Source organism: Coenobita brevimanus, chromosome 49, assembly GCF_032717465.1.
Source record: "Coenobita brevimanus isolate Jiangsu-jjx chromosome 49, ASM3271746v2, whole genome shotgun sequence".
In the NCBI taxonomy this organism is placed as follows: Eukaryota; Metazoa; Arthropoda; class Malacostraca; order Decapoda; family Coenobitidae; genus Coenobita; species Coenobita brevimanus.
The window spans coordinates 5729729-5753144 of NC_137002.1; the positions used below are offsets into that span (position 1 = coordinate 5729729).

Consider the following 23416-nt stretch of genomic DNA (forward strand, 5'->3'; position numbering starts at 1 on the left):
GTAAAGTAATGACTGAGAGTGGCACAAACAGATGACATAAGAAACAGGAAGACTTATTTTACGATGTTGGTGCGAGGTCAACACAAACTAAGTGACATTAAAAATTTGACTGAGAGGTCACATGAGGTGGTGGTGTGGAAGGACAGGTAAGAGGGGTTGCAAAGAGGTACAAACTAAGGCTGCAACAAAAAGAACGGAGTGTGAAGGATTATAATTGTAATGTCGGGTCAAATCAGAGTAAGTGGTATTGTAAAGTGAACAAAACAGAGGTGGAGAGGTGGAAGCAAAACTTGGTGGAGTCACAAGTGGCACAAGCAAAGAATACAAATTTTTAGGATGATGGACTTACAGCACGTCAAAACTAATTAAGTGGTATCACAAACTAGACAAAATACAGGTTACACATGGTGGATACGTGGAGGCCGAAGTTGGTGGAGCAATGAGTGGTAAAAAAAAAAAAAAAAAAAAAAAAAAAAAAAAAAAAAAAAACAGAGGATGGTGGTGTTCGGTCAAAACAAAATGAGTGGTCTCCAAACTGGAGTCAGAACAAAATTGGCTGGACCACATATTAGACTGGCATTATGATAGGGACTAAATCAGGGGGGAGCTTGTTTCGTGAAGCCAAGAGTGTAGGTGGAACAAACTGCGGAGAATAAAAAAACAAATTAAGTGGTGTCATTGGAATAAAACATACGCAAGTGGGATGATTCAATGGTGTGGCACTAAGAGGGTGATTAAATCAGATGGAAAGGAAGCAATAATTGAAATTGTACACACAGAAAATGAAAGGTTTAGGGGAATGACAGAGCTGGATCAAAACAAAGTGGTATTATAGGCTCTAAACATACTAAGTGGTATGATACACTGATGTGGCACTACTATGTGAGGTGGTGGTGGAGTGGCGGGTACTATAAGTTTGTGGAGTCGTGTGGGGTGTCATCACCATCCGTGGAGGAGTTAGAGGATGGGTCTTGAACCGGGGGCCACACGAACTTCCCAGACCCACTGCTTTTGGGACCGGAACCTGTGGGAGGATGGGTGTGTTGGCCAAGACTTTATATGTGTCCACACCTCTCCAGTAATATGATATCTTTCTGTACCTGACTCTCTATCTCCTAATTATTATCTTCCTTCTAGTTCAGACCTCTCAACACAAAGGGGGGTTAAAAACAAACTCCATTAATCCCTCCCAGTGAGAGGTTTACCTTTTGTTGAATTTTGGTCTTCTAGTAGATAAAGCACTAAGCTGCACTATGTCTGTCGGACAGAACATGCATGTTGTGGGAAATTAGGGGAAAACTTACCTCTTTCTCATTAAAAACATTTATAATTATATTTACTTCATATTGTGTACAAAAAAAAAAAAAAAAAAAAATCAAACATTTGAATAAGTCTTCCATCCATCCATCCATTCATCATCCAATCCTACGTTCCCCCATGAGAAGAGTAGGAGCCTGGGGCTACGCAGTTGGTCCTGACATTTAAGATGAGTGACCAGCCTCACTCATCCCTGAGTGGCATTACGTGAGCAATAAACCCCAAGCACCCCTTGGATATAAACCTTCATCGGCTCAATCCCATTGGTGCACAATAATTACCCACTAAACCACCTGGCGCCAAAATTTGGTTATATGGTTACCACCCAGCGTAGTAAATGGTTTCCTGGTGCACAGGAAACCATTTGTCTTGTCACTCAGTGTAGAGTCACCCACAGGCAGAAGGAAGTGGAAAGAATGAAGGAAAGAAAGACAGAAGAGGGAATGTAAAGTCACCAGTAGGCAGAAGGATAAGGAAAGATTAAAGGAAAGAAAGACGGAAGAAGATGATGGAAGGAATGAAGGACGGAGGAGAGGAAAAGGCAGACACCCGAGAGCGGCACTACATCGAGTGAGTGGATGGTGAGCGCTGCAAATGAAACAACCTTGAAAATATGGGTATCTCAGTTTGTGACAGTGATGAAATGAAGACACCCTGTTTCTGGTCATTTTGGCTGGAAGGGCATGTTTGGCTAACTACCACCAAGTCAGGCAGGAAATACCCAATGCTGATCGCTACATGAGAGAAAGGTTGTCAACACATGCCTGGCCACTAATCTCACAAAAATACAAGCTTTGTGCCACAATAAAACATGGAATATTTTAGAAAGATGGCAAGTTCAAAGTTAGTTACAGGCTACTGGAAATGTCTTATGAAGGGCATACTGCAGTTGTAAATTGCCTTCAAGCTTTCAGACATATATCCACAGAAACTTTCATATGATCATGGTCACCTCCAAAACTCTTCCACACCACCTTCAGCTCTAACTACAACAGAGCATTACTAGTTCCTTATTGCATTACCAACTCAAAGCTCGAACTACTAGACGAACTATTCCTTCTATACATGACAATGGAATAACTTGACTTTAATACCACACATCTACAGAACCAATAACATAATTTGGTAGTTTCTTTACTCTAATAGGTCTCTCAAACAAATGCTATTTAGTTATGTCTGCAGTGCATTGTGTAATATCATATACTGTAATTTACACACATCATCATCATCATCCACACATTCTTTCATTCTCCAGTTCTATACAGTAATGTCCCGTCAGTATAAAAAAGGACAGGGACCCACCATATATAGTCACCAATAATCACCATCACATGTACATATATATATATATATATATATACTGTATATATATATATACATATATATATATATATATATATATATATATATATATATATATATATATATACTGTATATATGTAAAATGAAAAATCTGGAAAAAAAAAAAGGTCATGCAAAATATTCAGTTAAGCTAATATCATGCTCAAGAAGCGTTAGTTAAAGTGAAGCCATGTGAAGGAAGGAAGATAAAAGCAGTGAAAGGAACCAAGACTAGGCTACAGTAATCCTCATAATTTATCAAATGGAAAATAAAAAGGAGAGAAGGATGGTGTATAAAAGAAAAATTATTTAAATAATGAAAAAAAATAATAATAATAACAACCATGACTGCACCAAAAGAATATAAAATGAATAATAGATAAAATAAATAAACTTACCAAAAGATTCAACTACATAATACAGTATACATAACAATCACACATATAAAATTTTGTGGCCATATTCATTTTTTTTTTTTTTTTTTTAGCGAGATGATTTTAATGAGAGGAGCAACCCCCATCCTCTAAACTGTTAAGGTGAATATTCTTACCTCCAGATGGTTATGCAAAAAATCAATTCTTTTTGACTGGCTTAGAATGCCACAGGAATATATACATATATTATATATATATCTATGAGGGGGAAAAAAAAAAAAAAAAAAAAAAAAAAAAAAAGTCAGCGGTCAGACTTGGTCAGAAGAACTGGGAGTGAAAAAATGGCAGAACTACCAGTAAGTGTGAAAATTAAATCTGGGGGTGAAAAAAAAAAAAAGCAATAGTGGAACAATGGTTGTGAAACTCTGAACTGAGGATGAAGATGAGACAAGCAGAAATGAGGGCAAAAATTAAAAGTAGGAAGGAGATTTAAAAAAAAAAAAAAAGAAAGGGGAAAAATGGCTGTGAAAATATAAAATGAAAAAAAGTGACAGGTGCAGAAATAGCCATCAAAAATACAACTGGGGTGAAACTGTTCTTACTTCTGACCATTGGTAGTTACAGTCTGTTAGAAATATCTCACTTCTGGCTAAGTTAGAAAATCCCTACACCTCATTCTTTATACAAACCTATCCTCAAGTGTTATACTTACAAAATCCTCCACACCTCACTCTTTACACAGTAAAACTTCACTATAATGGACTTTGTTTTCATTAGCTACACAACCCAAAAAATCCTCTAAATACAGGCAATATCTCAGGCCTTCAAGAGGAAGACCACATGACATAAAACTGCATCTAATATGGTACAGTAGACCAATAGAGCCAGGAAAAATCTAGAGTACCAAATACTTAGCTGTACGCTTTTTTTTTTTTTTTTTTAATCAACAAAATATAATTCACTTTCATATATACAGTATATATACATATGTATATGTATGTATATATTATGTACTGTATATAATTCACCACATTACATTAACTAGAATGCACTGGTATGCATATTTGATTAAGTACAGTAGTCTAAAAATCAGTCACACTTGACTTTTCTCCCATATTCGAGACTGTATTTTAATTTCTTTTGAAAATTCTTATATAATACATATTTGTTTCTGCTGTACCAGATTTTATTTCTTTTAATCAGGCTGCTTCTTTGCTATATAATCAGTCCAACACAGCGAGGTTTTATTACTCCACTCCCACACCAAGTGTGTTAAACACCATCAACCAAACTGGGTTAGAACGCTATGACACACTACGGGTGAGTTAGCAAACAATTCCCTTCTCCCTGACTGGATGCCTGACCTTGGGAGGGAACGGGCAGAACGAGGGGTGGGTGGGAGGGGTCCTGGGAGGTGAGGGAGGGGGGGCGGGGCAGGACTGGGGGCTTGGCTGGAACCGCTGGGCGAGAGTTGATGGTTATCGTTGGCCAAGCCTCACGAACTGTCATCATAACTCAACTGTTATTTCTCAGTCGCCAGAATGGCAGTGACAAAGATCACATTAAATAACAGCAATCCCCACCTAAAGTTGCTTTTTTTTATGTTATTTCATTACAACTCCCTTCACCCTAAACACATATTTTAAACTACATTCTATCTAATGTCAAGTAATTTTATTTACTTTAGGTACAACATCTTGAGTTGTAGAGTAAGAAAACCATTTCAGCCCAAGGACATTTTCTTAACCTCAAAAATATCAGGTGACAAACCAAGAGAAGATTATGTCCTTAGATTAAAAGGGTTTAAGTTACTTCTGAATGAACACTGTCAATTTCACTTAATATTTACTCATGATTCACTGCCGTTGTTTTAATATATCAAATCTGAACTTATTCACTTATAATATTGCCTGCTCATCAAAGACATAAGTGAGGACTGCCTTTAAATAAATTTGTAACAGAAAACACAGATAGAGAATAAAACACTGTAACGGAAAGGATAAAGACTGAAGAAAAGTAAACAGCTGAAATGGAAAAGATAAGGGCCAAAGAAAATTAAAATGCTGAAATGGCAAGGATATAAAGAAAGAAAATTAAAAACATGCATGTACAGTACAGGATTATTTCCAGTGATGAGAATTTTGCAATGTAATTGGCAAATAACAGCATATGAAATAGCAGGTGCGCACAAATTAATAAAGAACAATCTTCAGAGGAAATGAAATGAAACATGCACTTGGTAATTCTGAATGATTAAAGCAAACAGTCATCTGGTCATCTCAATTTTGGTACTGAGTCATGTTAATATCAATATATAATGGTCAATAGTATATTTCTCCTGGCCGTTATTCAAGGCAAAAGATAAGCTACCAAATGGCCATTTCAATTTTGGTACTGCCGTGTTAATATCAGCATGTTGCATTAAAAATACATTTTTTCCGGTCTCATGCAAGGCAAAGAAACAATTATTAATCATATGGTCTTCTTAATTTGGGGAATGTCATGTTAATATCAGCAATACCTGCAAGCAGTGCCTTTCTTCCTACTCTCACTCAAGGTGAACAAAGTTAAATCAACAAAAAACAACAGATACTGTACTTCTGAATATGAAAATGAGCTGAGGTACACCTTACAGGAACTGAATAAAGGTCCATCAGGCATAGATCAAGGTGCTTCTTACTGCCTGAAGCAAGGTAAAAAGCACCTCACACTGTGCACATGTTACAAAAACCACATAACAGATCCTGAATAGAAAATGGCTGGAAGTCATGGATCAAAACGAAAATGGTGGACCTCTTCTGATCCTATTTGGGGCAGGACATGGAAAAAGACTCCTGTGAAGGAAACACCGGCTGACATTAAGAAACATAAATAATCAAGTGAAGTACAACATCATAGCTGGAAATTTATTTGACTACTAATTTGGGAGGCAACATACTGTATACTATATCACTTCAAAAGTATGATGCTGTATATATTAAAGTTGAGCTATGAAAAAAAAAAAGTATTACTCACATAAAGTTACTATGTTATCTTAGTATACAGCTCACCTTCTTGTAATCAGGGAGTCTACATAATCCTACACACCTAAGAAAATGGGGGCTAATGTCAATAAAAACTATGTTCTATTTCACATAAGAAAGTCTGTCCATCATGAGAGGGCCTAAGGTGGAATGGAAAGCACTTTGATCCATTTGCTGGTGGACCAGAATTCAAGTCCTGGCAGGTATCCCCAAAATTAATACTGCAAATCTGCTGAAAATATGTAATGATCAACAAACGGGTAAAAAAGAATGTCATGCATGTTCTTGAAAATAAAAAACATATTTGATGCCTAAAGCCTTCAGTACCATGGCACCAAACACAGTACTGTACTGATGCTACTACTGGATCATTTTATTCAGTTTCAGACCTCTAGTCATGAACAGACAGTAAAAAAAAAAAAAATTAATACCATAGTTTTCTTTTTAAACCATCCTAAACAAGACAAGTTCATTTATCTTATTACAATCTTCTGGTGGCAAACAGATTAGAAGTATTCCCCAGCAACCTATTTACTGCCATGATTTGTTACTGAATGTTTTGACTGGCAATTGATCTTACTCGGCTTCAACACCCTTGGTACTGAATGGGTTAATATCAAAAGAAAGAAATCAGGGCATAAGTAAAATTAAGATCTGAATAGTTCTCTGTAAACCAAAATAATAAACAAAAGTAAAATTAAGCTCTAAATATTTCTCTGCAAACCAAAATAAAACTGAACTGAAACATACAGTACTTAAACCAAAGCAAACCAAACTTAAAAGAGTAAACTTAGCTAAATGCAGAATAACTTACCAAACTTAACATTACCTCACATAATAATATCTAACTAAATCTAACCTAACCTAAGCAATCTACCTAACTTCAACCAATCTAACCTAGACTTGTAATAACAGCCTAATACTTTGATCTTTTAAGTGCAAGTAATAGAGCAGAAAATATACTGTAATAGGAAAATACATCTAAATATTCAATAAAAGGAAAAAGAAAATAACAAAATGCAGATAGCAATGAAACTGAAACTCAGAGAATGAAAGAAGAAAACTGCAATGAAATAAAATTTGATGTTTAAAAAAAAAAAAAAAAAAAAAAAAAAAAAAAAAATTTAAAAATGTCAACTACATTAAAGAAAAACAAGTTTATGAACTGAGTAAAACTAATGTTAAACCCACACTAACAGTGAAAAATTGGAGAACTACAACTAATGTTAAAATACAGCAAAATATACAACTACATTATAAAAAAAAAAAAAAAAAATCATGAGGGTAAAAAACATACAACAAAACATACTCATACACTAGACCATGGAACACTACAGTATATAAAAAAGTGAGAGAAAAAAAAAAATCTGGTGAAAAAGAAGAAAAAAAAAAAAAAAGTGAAAAAACAAAACTAAAACTGAACATAGAGCATTAAAAGAATATCGTGTGGAAATGAAACAGTCAAAAGAGGAAAAGGACTCTTAAACTCACATAATGAAAAAAAGATAACTAGATTCAAATGACTTCTGATATTAAAAATAGGCTAAATTAATGTCAACAATAAATTGGGTTAACTGGGAAATTATATACAATGACAAATGCAGAAAAAAGTAAATGAAAGAAATTATGGCTTGGAAAAATTAGAAAAACAAAACAAATCTAACAATAAATAACTCAGCAAACTAATAAAAACATAACAAATGCCCAGAACAGTGCTTGCATGTCCCAAGACGCACCTTGAGGTTGGACGTTTACAAGCATGGCCTGTTGTTTCTCCGCCGTGTGTGTTGCCTCCACCACCACCTTCACTCCTCCTCCCCCTCCTCCTCCTCCACCATTTTCCTCTCTTCCACCCTCCCCCTCCCCCCTGCTGCTGGCTGCTGTGGGATCGGCATCTACGTCTGCCAGGGACCCCTCTGTTTTGGTAGGTGGGTTGATTTAAGGTCTTATTATGCCTCTCTAATTCAACATGGTTTAAATTTGCATAAGCAGGACTGTACTTAAGCTTTCCTCATTTATTAAATTTATCTGTGAGGTGGCTGAGAATTCTGGAGGGCTTACTGATGGGTGAGAGGATATGTAGTCTTTTCCCTTACCTTTTAAGCTTTCTTTACCCCATCTCAGGCACCCACCCACCCCTTTCATTATGGGAAAACATGGCTGAAACAATGATGGTCCTCGTAAAACCTGTACAGCGATTCTGTTGTTATCATCTCCAGCACCTGACTCTCTCCGAAGAATGGCCATGACAGAACCAACTCAAGGCTACTTTCTCCTAACAAACCTCTCACACTCTCTCACAAATGTGTCTTCTTCTTCACTCTCTCTCATCAGCATACTGTTCCACTCTTTTCTACCATATTTCCTTCATACACACCACTTCCACTTCCGTCTCTCCGATCAGTGTACTGCTCCACTTTTTCTTCTGCCTCTTTCACTCTCTCAGACACCCTTCTTCCTCCTCTCTCACTAATGTACTGCTTCACTCTCTTCTCCCATTCCTCTCCTACTCTCACACAAACTTCTCTTCCTCTCTCTCACCAATGCATTTTTCCACTCTTATTCTTCTTTATCACTTTCTTCCTCTTCTTTACCATTTTCTTCTTCTACCAATATGACCCTCAATTTCAGATTCAAAGATTTTTCAGGCTGCAGGACCGATATACAGTACTGTGTATGCTTTGAATTTGTCCATACCATCTCAACATACCGTACTACTACTGTACCTACAATGTTTACTACCAGTAATTCAAATTCCAGAACTATAGCCAACAACTAAAAATAACAAATAAACTCTGAAAAGTAAAAACACAAATCATCAACATAAATAACTTAAGTACAGTACCAGATATGATAACAAACTAAAACTAAAACTGAAACAAGATAAACCCTTTCAGTACAATGACTATTTCATTCCCGCTGCCCTCAGACAATTTTTATTAACTTAAGAGTGGCATTTCTCTTCAAAAAAAAAAAAAAAAAAAAGCCCTTTGGAACTTACAATGCTTTTCTATACCTTAATCTAGGAATTCCCACATGATATTGCTCAAATCAAAGATGGATGATTGTATAGTGATGGAGTTTAAATTGCACTCTAACTCATCCACAGTAGTTTGTCTTTCATTTTTATTTTTTCTGGCCACAAACACACACCTTTACTCAATTTGAGGGAAAGCTCTCACACTGGAAGGGTTTATCATAACTGTAATGGTAAAAACAATACGACAATTTCTACACAAAAATCTTTTAAACATACTAAAACACTGGAATAACAACTGTAAATAATACTAAAAATAATAATAATATTAATAATAATGATTATAATAATGGAGTACCACTAATTCAATAAGGTGTGATAAAACAGGACTACACATGGTTTTTCTATTACCCTTCCACTCTCAAATTTCCTCCAAAAGCAACGCAGATTACATAAAAACATTAATAAAGCCCAGAAAAGCAAAAACCACTAAACAACAAACAGGGCAATTCAAAAAATGTTAATTCTTATGTATAATCATGATCATCTTAATTTTCTACCATTATGTGATGTGGTTTTAGGATCCCTCTTTGACGTACTAAAACCTGAGGCTAAGCTTATAAAATCTAGAACCCTTTCACAGTTACAATGTCCTCTGAGTTATTTCTTGTCATTTCTGGATGATTATGTTCAGCTTGTACAAATTTTTGATGTGGGAGAATCTCTAGAAGCAGCTCTATCAGTCACTGCAAGTTTCTGTATCCTGTAAAATGCTGCAAAGGGCACAGGTCAGTCTCCTGCCCTTACATGTTTTGCTGACAGTAGTCAGACCTCAGATACCTACTCTCAAAAGGGGGTAAAAAGAGAATAACTTTTTTTTTCCCCTCATGTATATGTAACCTACATCCAAGAGGGGTAAACTGAGAATAACACTTTTTTCATCCATCTATCCATCACCCAATCCTCTGTTGCCCCAAATGGAGTGTAGGAGCCCAGGGATAGAAAAGTTGGTCCTGACATTTAAGATGAAAGTGACTAGCCTCACTCATCCCTGAGTGGCATTACATGAGCAATAAACTCCAACCACTCCTTGGATATAAACCTACACAGGCTCAATCTTGACTGGAGCACCTTAATTACCCATTAAACCACCAGGCGCCATAATTTGGTTATATGGTTAACACCCAGCATGGTAAATAGCTTCCTCATGTACAAGAAACTACTTTTTTTATTTCCTTGTGTATATAATTTGTGTGTGTTACCATTCATAGTGCTGTCATCAATAAACAATCCATGTACAGTATCTATCTACCAACCTGACAATGACCAAACACTGCTTCCAGAATCCTTCCCGTACCCAAATCCTGCAAGCATTAATATTTTTTTAATCACAGTAATAACAACGTTGGGTCTGGTTAGTACTTGGATGGGTGACCGCCTGGGAACACCAGATGCTGTTGGCTCGTTCTCCCTACGTGTCAAGTGGGGTTGGTGGAGGATTAGTGCCCCTCCCTGTAAAACAATTAACTCTAAGCCCTTGGCCACCCCGTTTGGGATACATGGCGTCTGGCAATGAATGAATGAATGAATAACAAAACCAGTAAGCCCTCATTATATTTTGGGGATGGGTGAAAATTTGTTAGCCAGCTCTGTACATAGAATTACAATTTTAACAGGCAAAATTTTCTTCAATTTACTGAGGACTTAACCTCTTCAATCTAATGACATTTTATAATCTATTCTTGCACTCTCAGATAATTTTATTTAATACTGGAGTGACTTTTTGAACAGGTGGAGTTAGCTATAGTCATCCTTAATCACTTCCTCAATAGATATCCCTCTCAAAGCTCAATAAAATATCTGGAGGTAGCAAGAAGATACTACAAAATACAGCACCAGATTCAGGGAGTTAATAAAAAAATAACTGAATAAATAAAAAATGCAACAAATAACAAGGGCTTAAACGTAACTGTGAGAAAACAGGCGAGGGTCAAGATGCACCAACAAGCAAGGCATTTACCAAGCCAGGATCCGCATTCTCATCAAATAAGGAGGCTGCCTGGAAGTTTTTCCTTAGCATATTTCCTTGCCATATGACACATTAGTTTCCCTTTTATGCTATCTATGCCACTCAAACATCAATGTAGACCACATATATAACATACAAGAGAATACTAAGATGTCCTGTCAAGAAATAAACTGGTAAGAGAGAGAGAGAGAGCAGGGAGTTTCCTTGGCAGATGAGATTATGAACCACTAGTGTTTACCTGGTTGGCGGAGGGTGGTGCGTGCCGAGCTCTGATTGGTAGACGAGAGCGAGGCAGGAGTACTGATTGGTGCAGGGACTGTGGTGGGGGGACTGGGGATGGCAGGATTGGGACTGGCAGCTGATGCAGTGCTAGGCGGTGTGGATGTGGCGGGGGGAACACTCGGATTGGCAACAGACACAACGCTAGGTTGACTGGGTTGGGTGCTGGGATTGATGGATTGGACAGATGGGGAATTGCTGGATAATGTGCTAGGACTGGTGGCTGGGATGGTGCTAGAAGTGAGTGCTTGCATCATGCTAGGATTGGAGGATGGCACGGTGCTAGGTTTTGGTGGAGAATTGCTAGGTTTTGGTGGAGAAGTGCTACATTTTGGTGGAGAGGCGCTGGTTTTTGGCGGTGATGAGCTTGGTTTAGGAGGCGACTGGAAAGTGCTAAGAACTGGGGCAGGAAGGGAACTAGTAATGGAAGCTGGACTGGGGTTTGCAGCAGAGTTGGCGATAGTACTGGAGTTGGCAGGGACGTTTGTAATGTTGCTAGCATTGATAGGAGGAATGGGAGCGGGGAGAGAAGCTGCTGAATTGGACAAACTGGGTGTGACAGTGTTTTGGGTGGGCTGGGTATGGTGTAAGGTGGCTGTACCGATGTGTGGGCGGGGTGTTGGGCGGGTTGGATGCTCTCCCCCAATAGAACTGGCCGAGGCGTTGGTGATGACAGGAGGGCGTGAGGCTAGCGCAGGCTTCTCGGGCAAAGCTGGCTTCTCTGGTTTCTGTGGGCCAACCCAGTCATCACACACACAGGCAGTGCAGAGAAGCGGTTAGTATGAATGTAACATGATAATGCAGTGCGGTAAGTGTGGTGTGGAACAACATAGCATGATGTAGTGTTGCAGATGCTGTTGTTGGTACTGTTGTTGAATATTCCCAGTCTGTCTGGCCATGCAAACCCATCAACCACAGGTAAGCAACTGCTTCTGTGGGGCTGCCCCAGAGATCAAGGATAGTGTATATGCCATGTTGGGAACTGGTACTCTCTGAGGTAGATGATACCTCACCAGAGAGAGACCAGGGTCCTTTCCATGGTAAGGTGTTAGAATTATGATGAGGAGGTTTGGCTCCCAAGTTGTTGCTGTAGCTACTCTAACCGGGGTGCACAGCACCACCACATGTAGGTTCCTCATCAGTGCAGTAATCAATCAATAATAATGTAATGTACTGAGGAATAATATAGCGTGTTGTAGTGTAGTATGGTGTAACACTGCTTGGCTCAGTCTAGTGAAGGGTGATGTGGTGTGGTGTGGTGTGGTGTGGTGTGGTGTGGTGTGGTGTGGTGTGGTGCAATGCAGTGTAGTGGTGTGGTGAGATGTAATGCAATGCAATTATGTGGTGTGGTGAGATGCAGTGGTGCTGTGCAGAGGTGTGGTGAAGTGCATATGTGTGATGATGTGCAGAGGTGTGGTGAAGTGCATATGTGTGATGATGTGCAGTGGTGTGGTGAAGTGCATATGTGTGATGATGTGCAGAGGTGTGGTGAAGTGCATATGTGTGATGATGTGCAGAGGTGTGGTGAAGTGCAGTGTGGTGTGCTGCAGTGGTGTGGTTATCAGTGAGTTAGATCAAGTACATATAAAGCTTTTTAGCTGCAGACAAACAAGATTCCTTTTTGGCATCAAGCAACTGTCAGTTAGACCAAGAAGAAAACTCACAATTGCAGACAAAAAACCTATTCCAAAAAATTTCAGCAGCAACTATCGCTTTCAATGAACAAGTAGTTGGTCTTTGCTTTAGGTCAGGGTTTCTGTTTCAAAAAATCAGAATTTTTCCATACAACTGGTAACAAAAACTGGGTGAAACTGGCACATTAACTATACTGGCAGCACTGGAATTTCAGTGGATAAATTTTGGGTAATTTATTGAAGACTGAACCACTTCACTAGGTTGATGTTATTTAAATATTATTCTGCTATCTATATTCTTTTCAAGTTGAGTAAAATTGCCTGACATTATCATCATCATTATCATCACTATCATCATTTGGACCTCCTTTCCTACCCCAACAGTACCAAAAATAATAAAGTTGCATCTTGATTCTACAGGGCTGGGAAAAAAAAAAAAAAATGTTAGAAAGGTAATGAAATCAAGGACTTGCTGTTGGTATAAAAATTGTATCAGCCAATTCCATAAAACCCCATTTGGTGTGAGGCTACTACAGTTCAGAATGTTTTATCCTTAAGGCCAAGGTGTGTGTGTGGGAGGGGGGCATACATGTATATGCACATACATAAATGTGTGCATGCAAGTGTATGTCCCTCCTTGTAAATGAATCTGCCATTACAGTACCTATATCTAAACTTGTCCACTGAGAAGCTGTCACCAAAATTTTCAAAAATACATTTCTTGTCCACAGCTGTGGGTGTTTCCCTCATACATCAACAGCTATGTTATCATCAACGATCATTAATGTGAATTCCACATTATCCACCTCTCAACTAAATGAAGTCACCTGATTTTAGTCTGACTATTATACCTGAGTGCATCAACAGCAGTGAAATAGTTAAGACAGTTATTTACCCTGACTGTTAAAGATTTCTCTCATGTGAACAAAATTATACAATGCTTGCCTCCAGAGGATAATCTTATTCAGCTGACTTTATTCAGATTAGGAGAGACATTCTGAAATAGACTGGTTAAGTGTAGCCTTCAAGAACCCCCTTAATATGGCAACGTTGTTTAAAACATAATTCCCATTAGGTTCTTCCATATTAACTTGGTGGAGATTTTCATCCTTTTCCAGTTAATTTCCCACTGTTCAATGGGAGATGAAGATGATACTGTAATACAACTCTAAAACATTTCCACAGCTCTTCTAATGACTGCGGTTATGTTCTTCTTTTAAGCTCTTGTTACTGCTCAACATTAAAGACAGAAAGGTGTCAATATCTGACCACGTCAAAATGAAAAGAGTATAGAATATCATTACTGACCTGGTCGGGTCTGTCTGGCGCCGACGTCTGTGTGGGGTCCCTGGAGACTGACCGAGAAGTGGGGTGGGCAGGTGGAGGGATGGTGGTACGCTGGGCAGGGGTGGGAGGTCGGGCAGGACGGGGCAGAGTACTGGAGGTGATGGTGGTAGTGATGGTGGAGGCAGAGTCAGCATGGGTGTGACGGGGCAGGGGGTGGGGTTGTCCTGCTGCCTGCTGCTGTAATACACTTTCCAATGACTTTCTGAAGGACTGGGAGGTGTTCATCCCACCCCCTGCCCCATCCTCTTTTTCCTCTGTCCCATCCTTCTCCCCGACATTAAAGCCTATTTGGCCAGACCCTGCTCGCCTCCTTAAAGTCACTTCGAACTCATCCCCACTGCTACTTCCACTTGCATTGTTATCCTGCCCTGGCCCAACATTTTCAAACCCTAGAGGAGGCCCTGTCTGGCTCTCCCCAGTTCCATGTGTGGTCCGGGGCTCAGATGGCCGAGCATCTGGGGCCTGGGAACGGTCAAGGGCTTCCAGTGCTGGGGGGTTTGGTCGAGGGGGCTTGGCTGGGGCACCAGGGGGCTTAGGGGGCTCTGCAGTTGGTCTTCTAATACTGTTGCTATGGTGGAGTCTTGCAGCTGCGGCCGGGGTGGGGCCATCACGGGGTGGAGTGTGGCTGCGCTGCTGTTCTGGTGACCCTGTTGCACTGTTTACAACTGGAGGGACCATCTCAGGACCATTATGGCTGAGTACTGCCCCGTGGGTGCTGACAGGGCGGCCCTGGGGAGGTCGAGGTGCCTGCTTCTTCTTGGTGCGCTGGGGCTGTTTTGGGCTCTCACAGGGATCAGGCAGGGTTGGGCCGGGGGCAATTATATTGAGGTCAGTGCTGGCTGTGCGTCGATGAGTCGGCAAGGCGGGCCGGGGCACAGGCTGGGGGAGGGCACCATTATGTTCTGGGGTGGGACGAACCTGGGCTGGGGCTGGGGCCGGAGAGGGAGGGGGTCTCGGTACCACACCAAAGTCCACATCCTCTTTGAAAAAGTATCCAGCATACTCGACTAAGTTCTCGACCAGGGCGCGGTAGTCGGCAGTGAGACTCATGTTGCGACCAAGTGTGGACATGTCTGGCTCACCCTCTCCTGGTTCCCTTGTGGCCCAGATCAGATTGGGAGCTACAACAATGGCAATATTACTGGGTGTCATCTTGTTCTGTGAGCTGTACGATGCCAGCAAGGAGAAGAACTTCACCAGGTAGCGGAGATTCGCCAGATTAGCTGGGGGGAGCTGCTGTGCCACAAGCCACAGAGCACGAAGCCTTGCCTGATGATCTGAGTGACGTGCTGCCTCCAGCCACTGGTCATGAAGCACGTGCGTTAGGAGTGGTTCCGGGAGCTCTCTCAGGTAACATTTTAGTGCCCCAGCCACTACATGCACATCATATTGGTCAGAGGCCGCATTAAGTGCCTCGTTTGTGACCAAACCAGCATCGAAGGCACCTTTGAGGCGTCGTACCTTACTGGCGCTCCCTGCCACACGCAGTAACCCCTCCTCATTCAAACCAACCTCAATCAGATGTCTTACACACACCTGAAGTACCACAGCAATATCCTGCAACATGTAACACATTTTGGTATCTCTATTACAGTGATGGTAGGTGCTGGAACATTTCACAGAGAACCTTAAAATCTAAAGAACTTTTGCATTCAATTTCCTTCTAATAGACACATTACACACATCTACATCACAGTCACGATATTCTACAGTATATACCGTACCACATCTTACTAACTATTATGATGATGGTGGCAAACATACGGAAGAAACTTGAATCCCTTCCTTGCAATCGTGAACCTTTTATACACTGGCACCACCACAGCTAAATACATAAAATAAGGGGTTGTTTGTAAATAGCAGTCCACTACAAACTTACCTGGCAGCACCTAAGTATTGCACGGACAGCTCAGTTTGCTGGTGCGGGAGTGGTAGTAGAGGCAGAAAATAAATATATGATGCTGGATAGACATGGAAAACAAGACTCAGCCCTCCTCATAACATACAAAAAAAAAAACTGCTCAGTGAATGGGCATGTTCACAAACACTGAAGTTGCCAGTGATCACTGGGCAACTCAATTAGGAACTTGGTCAACTACTCCCTGTTTGCACAGCCGTATAATTTCTAAAATTCTTTCCATGATATTTAGTGATGAGGAGTACATAAACTCTTCAATACTGTAATCACTGGTTATTATAACAGTTTGCTAAACAGTATGTGATTTACTAAGTAAAATACTTAAGAACTGTTACTAGGATGCATAAACAACAAGTGGCCTGTTAGCATTCATCACTTATTATTAGAAGTCTCACTGCATGTTTAATATAAAATGCGTCATTTAGATATCAGATTAATGTTTTATCTGGCAAATGCTGAAGATAATGTACCAACTATGCGTTATAAAATGGGCCCAATTTATGAAACCGAAATCATGTAAAGATGAAGCTGCTGACTGAAACCGCAAGTACCAATGTTTCCAGGAAGACAACAGCAAAACTTGGCACTGGCATGTGCATACAATCTTCATCTGATTCCTACAAACATTTTGCAACCAAACACCTTCACGTTAGTATTATATGTAGATGTATATGTCTGAAAGTTTTATTTGACTAAAACTACAATAAAAGCTGTGGCTGGGAATGTAAGTAATTGGTATTAAGCTACAAAGAATATTTGTCCCGAAGTTTAGACGGTTAGTTTTGTTAGTTTAGTGATGCCCATGAGCTTCTTCTCCTCATTTTATTGAGTGGATATGTTAATACAATTGTACTTGTGAACAAAGTGATCATGGAAACACTTACAAAATAGTAGTTCAGCTGACAGTATTTTTATTTTTCAAATTATCAGTTGAAGATTGGCAACTTTTGGGAGTTTGTGAATGCTCCTATTGAGAGTGGAGTGCTATGTATGAACTATCCTGTATATCACGGTATCCTACTCTTATGGTAAAAGTAACAGCAAGAACAGTAAGTCACACAGAAACTAACAATCAATGCCCTAAAAGCAGTTGCCTTATGCATACCTGAAACAATTAGGATAGTCAATAGTAGAGTATTTTTAACTTTCAAGACTAGAGTATTTTTAACTTTCAAGGCATTATTAGGAGCTCAAAGGTGCTGAAGAGGGATGCCTTCATGTGGTTGTACTAATATAACCAGGCAGATCTACTGACTGGTTATAATGGTGTCTATTTCTTAAAAGGATAGTGGACTGCGGGATAGGCAACATAGCAACATCAACCTGCAGTATAATGGATTCACATTCAGATGAAACTACAACTACTACTACAATAACTAGCAGCTACCACTACTACAACTACAATAACTATGGTACAACTACTACTACTACTGGGCTACTACTACTATAACAACAACAACAACTACTTCTACTCTATCTGGTGTCTAACTCATGTACAGCAATATCCATCCATCAATCCATCATCCAATCCTATGCTGCCCCACGAGGAGCATAGGAGCCCGGGGCTAGGCAAGTTGGTCCTGACATTTAAGATGACAGTGACCAGCCTCACTCATCTGAGTGGCATTACGTGAGCAATAAACCCCAACCACCCCGATATAAACTTTCACCGGCTCAATCCGACTGGAGCACCGTAATTACCCACTAAACCACCAGGCACCAAAATTTGGTTATATGGTTACCACCCAGCATAGTAAATGGTTTCCTGATGTACAGGAAAGCATTTGGCTTGTCACTCAGTATAGAGTCACCCACAGGCAGAAGGAAGAGGAATGAAAGAAGGAAAGAAAGACAGAAGAGGATGGAAGGAAAGAAGGATGGAGGAGAGGAAAGGGCAGACACCTGAGAGCAGCACTACATTGAGTGAGTGGATGGTGAGTGCCCCCACCTACCACATACAGCAATATCACGTACCTTAAAAAACTTGGACCCTCCAACTAACCTGTTGTGTAATCCTAAGGTGTTCATGCAGGGGTACACCATAAACTGGACCACAGGGTGATTGGTCCAGACTGTGCTTGAGGTCTGGCAGTACACGGTCCAGCTTCTGAAGGGCCGACGAGATGTAATTATACTGCAGCTCCACGTACCCACACATGTACTTGGATATCTCACGCTCCCGAGCCAACACAGTAAAGATGTCACATGCGTACGTGTCCTGTTGGGGTAGTACAAGGCTGATTTAATTACTATCACTATCACTGTTATCATAATCAATCATCATCCTTTATCATCATCAATCATCATCATCATCATCATACTAGCTTCATATCCTACATGCACATATATGAGTCTTGCTGTGGTGGCAAAAGGTTGATTTAATTATTACTGTCATCATCATCATCATCATCATCATCATCCTAGTTTCACATTCTAGCACTGAATCCTGCCATATTTGCACTTGGATAATACATGCACTTGGGCCAACACACCGAAGATGTCACACACGAGTCCTGCTAGGGAGGTACAAGGTTTGGTTCATTATCAACGTCATTAATCCTTAGACTGTGAGACTCTTAACCATACGTACCAGTGGAAAAGTAGCAAAAACTATGATCCAGTAGTAAATAATAACCCTGACTGCCAGATGGTATGAGTAATGAGCTCAAAAGGTTGAATTTCAGAAACAGGTTCCAAAAGAATTGTCACAGTCTGTCAATTACTCCATTCAGAAGGCATGCTATAGTCAAGGGATTAACCTTCTCCTCTTAATCAGCTTTCTCATGCTCCTTACATCCTCTTCCTTAACCCTTTCATATCGGGTGGCAAAACATCGTGCCACTAAAGAAATTGGCACGTATAACTGTTCTAAACTTTTTATATTTGTGCACCAGTACTGGGGGCGAAATACTGGTTCAGTATCAGAAGGTGGCAAGACTGAGGTGTTGCCATCACAGAACGACTATTTTACTGTCTATTATTTTCGTCACGAATCAGAAGTATGTCGAGGGATGCGGTACGAGATGTTACTGGCACATATAAATAGTGTTCACTGATGTCTATTTATTAACTGGAATTTAGTGCAGCATCTGAGAAATCAATACAAACAAGAAATCTGAGAAGGCATGTAAAAGGCTGACTGAATCACAAGCACAGAAGTTTTTAAATGCTGTACAAAACACTACGCTAGAAGTTCCCAGAAAATACAAGTCCAGCCCAAAACATAACAAGCTGAAGTTTGTGGTTGTTGTTACTCCTGTGGCTCCAGATGAGCATGAACCCAGTGCTGCAGGCTGAAGAAGCTTTTAAAAGCACAGAAGCAAAGTTCCTGGAAAATTAAACAAATGCTGCATCATTAATCTAGAAGATGTTCCTAGAAAATTGGAGGCAAGCTGCAGCACAAATAACAAAATGTAGAAAAAGTAGAATTACCTAAAAATTTCTCATAAAAAAACACAGAAGCAATAGTTTAAAAATAATAATAACAATAATAATTATAATAAAATAATTGCTTTAAAAATAAAAGTTGTACAGTAGTTCCTAAGATATCGTTAAACCCAACAAATACAAACTACCCCATCCCAACATAACCTGGCCTGGTTGGGCTTACAGACACTGAAGTACAAACTTCTAAAAAAATATAAAAAACAACGGTAATACCAGTTCTTAAAATATTAACTAACACAATAAACATAAACCATTTCACACCTGACTTACCCTGGTCTGGTGGAACTATCACAAACACAGAAGCAAAATTTCTTATAAAGCAAAGAAACAGTAGTGGTAATTCAAAAATATCAACAAAGGCAACAAATGCAAACCACCCTGCATTTGATGTATCCTGGCCTGACTGAGCTTTCACAAACATCTTACTTTTTGAAATATTTAAAACACAGTGGTAACAGATCCCCAGATACAATATGACCCGATAGGCAGAACCCATGCCTCGCTCAACGTACCCTGGCCTGGTCAAGCTTCAAAACGGCTTCCTCCATCTCCTCTCGGTATGTATCGATTTTTGGGTTTGGGGTCGGGTTGGCCTGGGCGCTTCGATATCGGGTTTTTGCTGCATCTACATCCAACCCAACCTGAAGGAGAGATTAATTCAAATGATGAGTAAGAGTAAAAACTGGTCCAATATCTTTCCTCTCTTTTCTCCATCCCCTTTCCTACTCCTCCCTTGCTCATCTCCCCTCCCTGCTTTTCTCTTTATCTCCTTCCCTCCCTCCCTACTCTTCCCTTTCTCCAACTCCCTCCCTACTCCTTTGTCTCCTTCTTCCATCCCCAATTCTCCCTGTATCTCCTCTCTCCCCTCCAACACTTCCTTCTCCACCTCCCTTCCTCCCTATCTCCATTCTTTTCTATTTCCCTTTCTCCCTGCCTCTTCCTCCTTTCATTTCCTTTCATCCCTCAATACTTCTTTCCCTCCCTCCTCTCCAACACAATCCCTCCCTCTCTCCTCCTTTCCTACTATCCTTCTCTATCATCTCTCCCTTCCAGCTTCTTTCTATCCCTCCATCACTTCCTATTCTTTCATCTAGCAATCTGTCTTCACTATCCATTTATACTGTATATCTGCTGCAGCTTTCTACTTATTTACCTGTTTGAGCTGTTTCTTCTGCTTGGCCAGAGAGAGAAGGTCATCCTTGATAAGGGTGGAGAGTGGTTCAAGGACTTGCTTCTCCACCAACTCCTCATACTCCACTACTTCCATACCCAATGCCTGCTCCACCTCAACCACCCGCCCCACAATGTTCCTGATGGAAAGAGGAAGAGTGGCTCATCATCATCATACCATCTTTATGTGTGACATTTTGTCTTAGGTAGGCTGCAATTATTTAAATAAGATTTTTAATAAAGGGACAAACCTGAGTAGATCCTGATGGTCGGAGTGTTCGACGGACGGTAGGCAATTAAGTCCCTCCTTTAAAGCCTCTGCTGCTTGGTATTGCGGGACTTTTTTCTGAAAGACAAGCGTGACATTATTATTATGTATTATTATTATTACTATTACTGCTATCATCATCACCACCATCATTACATATTCACATACTTATTACTGTTATTAGTTATTATTATTATTGTTACTTTTATTATTATTATTATTATTATTATTATTACTAGTGTCATTATCATCATTCCTTTATTATTATTATTACACTGTATTACAATATCTTGCCTAACCCAGGGCTCCTACATTCCTCATGGGGCAACATAGGATTGGATGATGGATGGATGGATTATTATTACCCTTCCCACTAAAATTTTATTATAATTACTGTATCATTAGTACTATAACACTATTCCCCTCATCATTAAGCATCATCAAACTGTCATCATCACCATCACAAACATCGCAATCCCAATTCCCACTATTTCAATGGAGTGGGTACAATTACTTTCGAGGCAGGAAAAACAAAATACATAAGTAGAAGAGCCAATTAACACATTGCAAATTAAGATGAGCTATACATCCATTCACTCATTATTCAAATTCCAAAATTCTTGGATTCAGCCCACAACACAGTAAAAATACAGAGTGATCCAAAACATATCTCAAGTGGTAAATTCTGTGTACTTATAATCATCATCAACCATAAAGCCCACAGAAGAGATGGCATAAGGTAAAATCATTCTGCATATTGCTCACCATCATCATCATCATTCCAATCCTAATACCCACTGAAGAGATGGGGTAAGGCAAGGTCCCAAAACTAAGTGAAACCACAAAAGAAAGAAAACTATAAACACTGAGTACAAAATCTTTTTACTCTACCTTAGCCTAAAATTGCCCTCTCTCTACCCTGAATGCTGAGATGTACCAATAATGCTAGAATATGGTGCTAGTCACAAAAAAGTGCTATGGAAAGGATGCAGGGCCATAGTTTATTTTGTTCTGCCTCTAATCTTTGTGAAATAGTATGGGTAAAAAAAAATTGGGCCAGGTTTAGGTAAAAGAGCTTTAGATAAACAAAATCATTCACACACCATCAAGTCTTCAAAATCTTGGCTTCACCTCAAGCAAAACCATCAATGTATATTAAAGCTAAAAGTGGAGAAGTGGAGAAGAGAGAGGTGAAAGTCGAGAGAATGACAGAAAGAAAGATAAAGAGTGGAGAGAATGGATAAGAGAGAGATAAGAATGGATACAGTGAAGGAGGGAAAAATAAGTGAAAATAATAGCATGAAAAAGTGCAGACAAAAGAGGAAGGAAAGAAAAAAGAAAGGGCCAAGGAAAGGAAAGACAGAGGGGAGGAGAAAAAAAGATTTTTAAAAAGTGGAAGACAATGCTGGAAGGAATGAAAAAGAGTTCTGAGAATAGCATAAATAAAGTGGAGATGGTGGAGGAAAGATAAAAATGGAGAGAACAGAGTACCATACAGATAAAGTGTAGATAACAGAGGGGCCACACCCACCAGCTTCTCACTGGGTGTGGTGTGTGTGTGTGTTGAGGTTGTGGTCGAAGATGCAGGTAAAGGAAATACTTAACATTATCCACAGCTAAATGAAGAACATAGCACACACAGTAGCTAGAGGAAGAACAAAGAGAAGAGAGCAGGAGAAAGTGAAGTGTAGATAATGCAAGGAAGAATGATAAAATAATGAGTAAAAATAAACATGAAGCACAAAGATAGTGGAACAGCAGAGCCTCACATCCCTACAAAAATACAGGTGCTACAGTAGTAATAGATGAGTAACCCCAGTCTGTCTGGTCAAGCAGATTCATCAAATGCACACAAGCAACCCCCCTGCCACTTACTGTAAACCAATGTTCCTTTGCACCTTGCCACAGTGAGGCACAGGGAAGTGTAAAGGTTTGGTTCCTGGAATGACATGCATTTGTGTCTCTCCATCTGAACACTTAACAGGGGCACCATAGTAGGATCCTCATTACCCCTGAAGACGGGCTCTTTTACGGCAAACAAATAAAGTGAAAAAAATTTCTGAAGTAAACACAACCCTAAGCACTGAACCAGGCATAGCTTCAAAACCTTATCATTGCTTGTTTCACTACTCCTTCATTTGTTACTGATTGAATAAAGCATTGTGAAAACTTATTAAATGTTGGAGAGTGAATTGCCACACATGGAAACTTTTAAATTCTGGAATCATATTATAAATCTGATATGTCAGACAACCTTCACTCCTAATTAATCTGTTTTAAAGGGGTAGCACT

The 23416-nt window shown here is 39.7% G+C and overlaps 1 protein-coding gene across 1 annotated transcript in view; it reads right to left on the reverse strand.

The window, feature by feature from the left end:
- Nucleotides 1–7896: 7896 nt before the first annotated feature.
- Nucleotides 7897–23416, reverse strand: part of LOC145399472 (rho GTPase-activating protein 17-like) — a 30233-nt gene continuing 14713 nt past the window's right edge. The window contains exons 3-8 of the mRNA XM_080272080.1: nucleotides 21108–21202; nucleotides 20840–20996; nucleotides 20199–20327; nucleotides 18242–18457; nucleotides 14283–15878; nucleotides 7897–7971 (exon numbers count right to left, since the gene is read on the reverse strand). Coding sequence (XP_080128206.1) covers nucleotides 7951–7971; nucleotides 14283–15878; nucleotides 18242–18457; nucleotides 20199–20327; nucleotides 20840–20996; nucleotides 21108–21202 — 2214 coding nt within the window. The 3' untranslated portion in view covers nucleotides 7897–7950. The remainder of the gene's footprint in view (nucleotides 7972–14282; nucleotides 15879–18241; nucleotides 18458–20198; nucleotides 20328–20839; nucleotides 20997–21107; nucleotides 21203–23416) is intronic.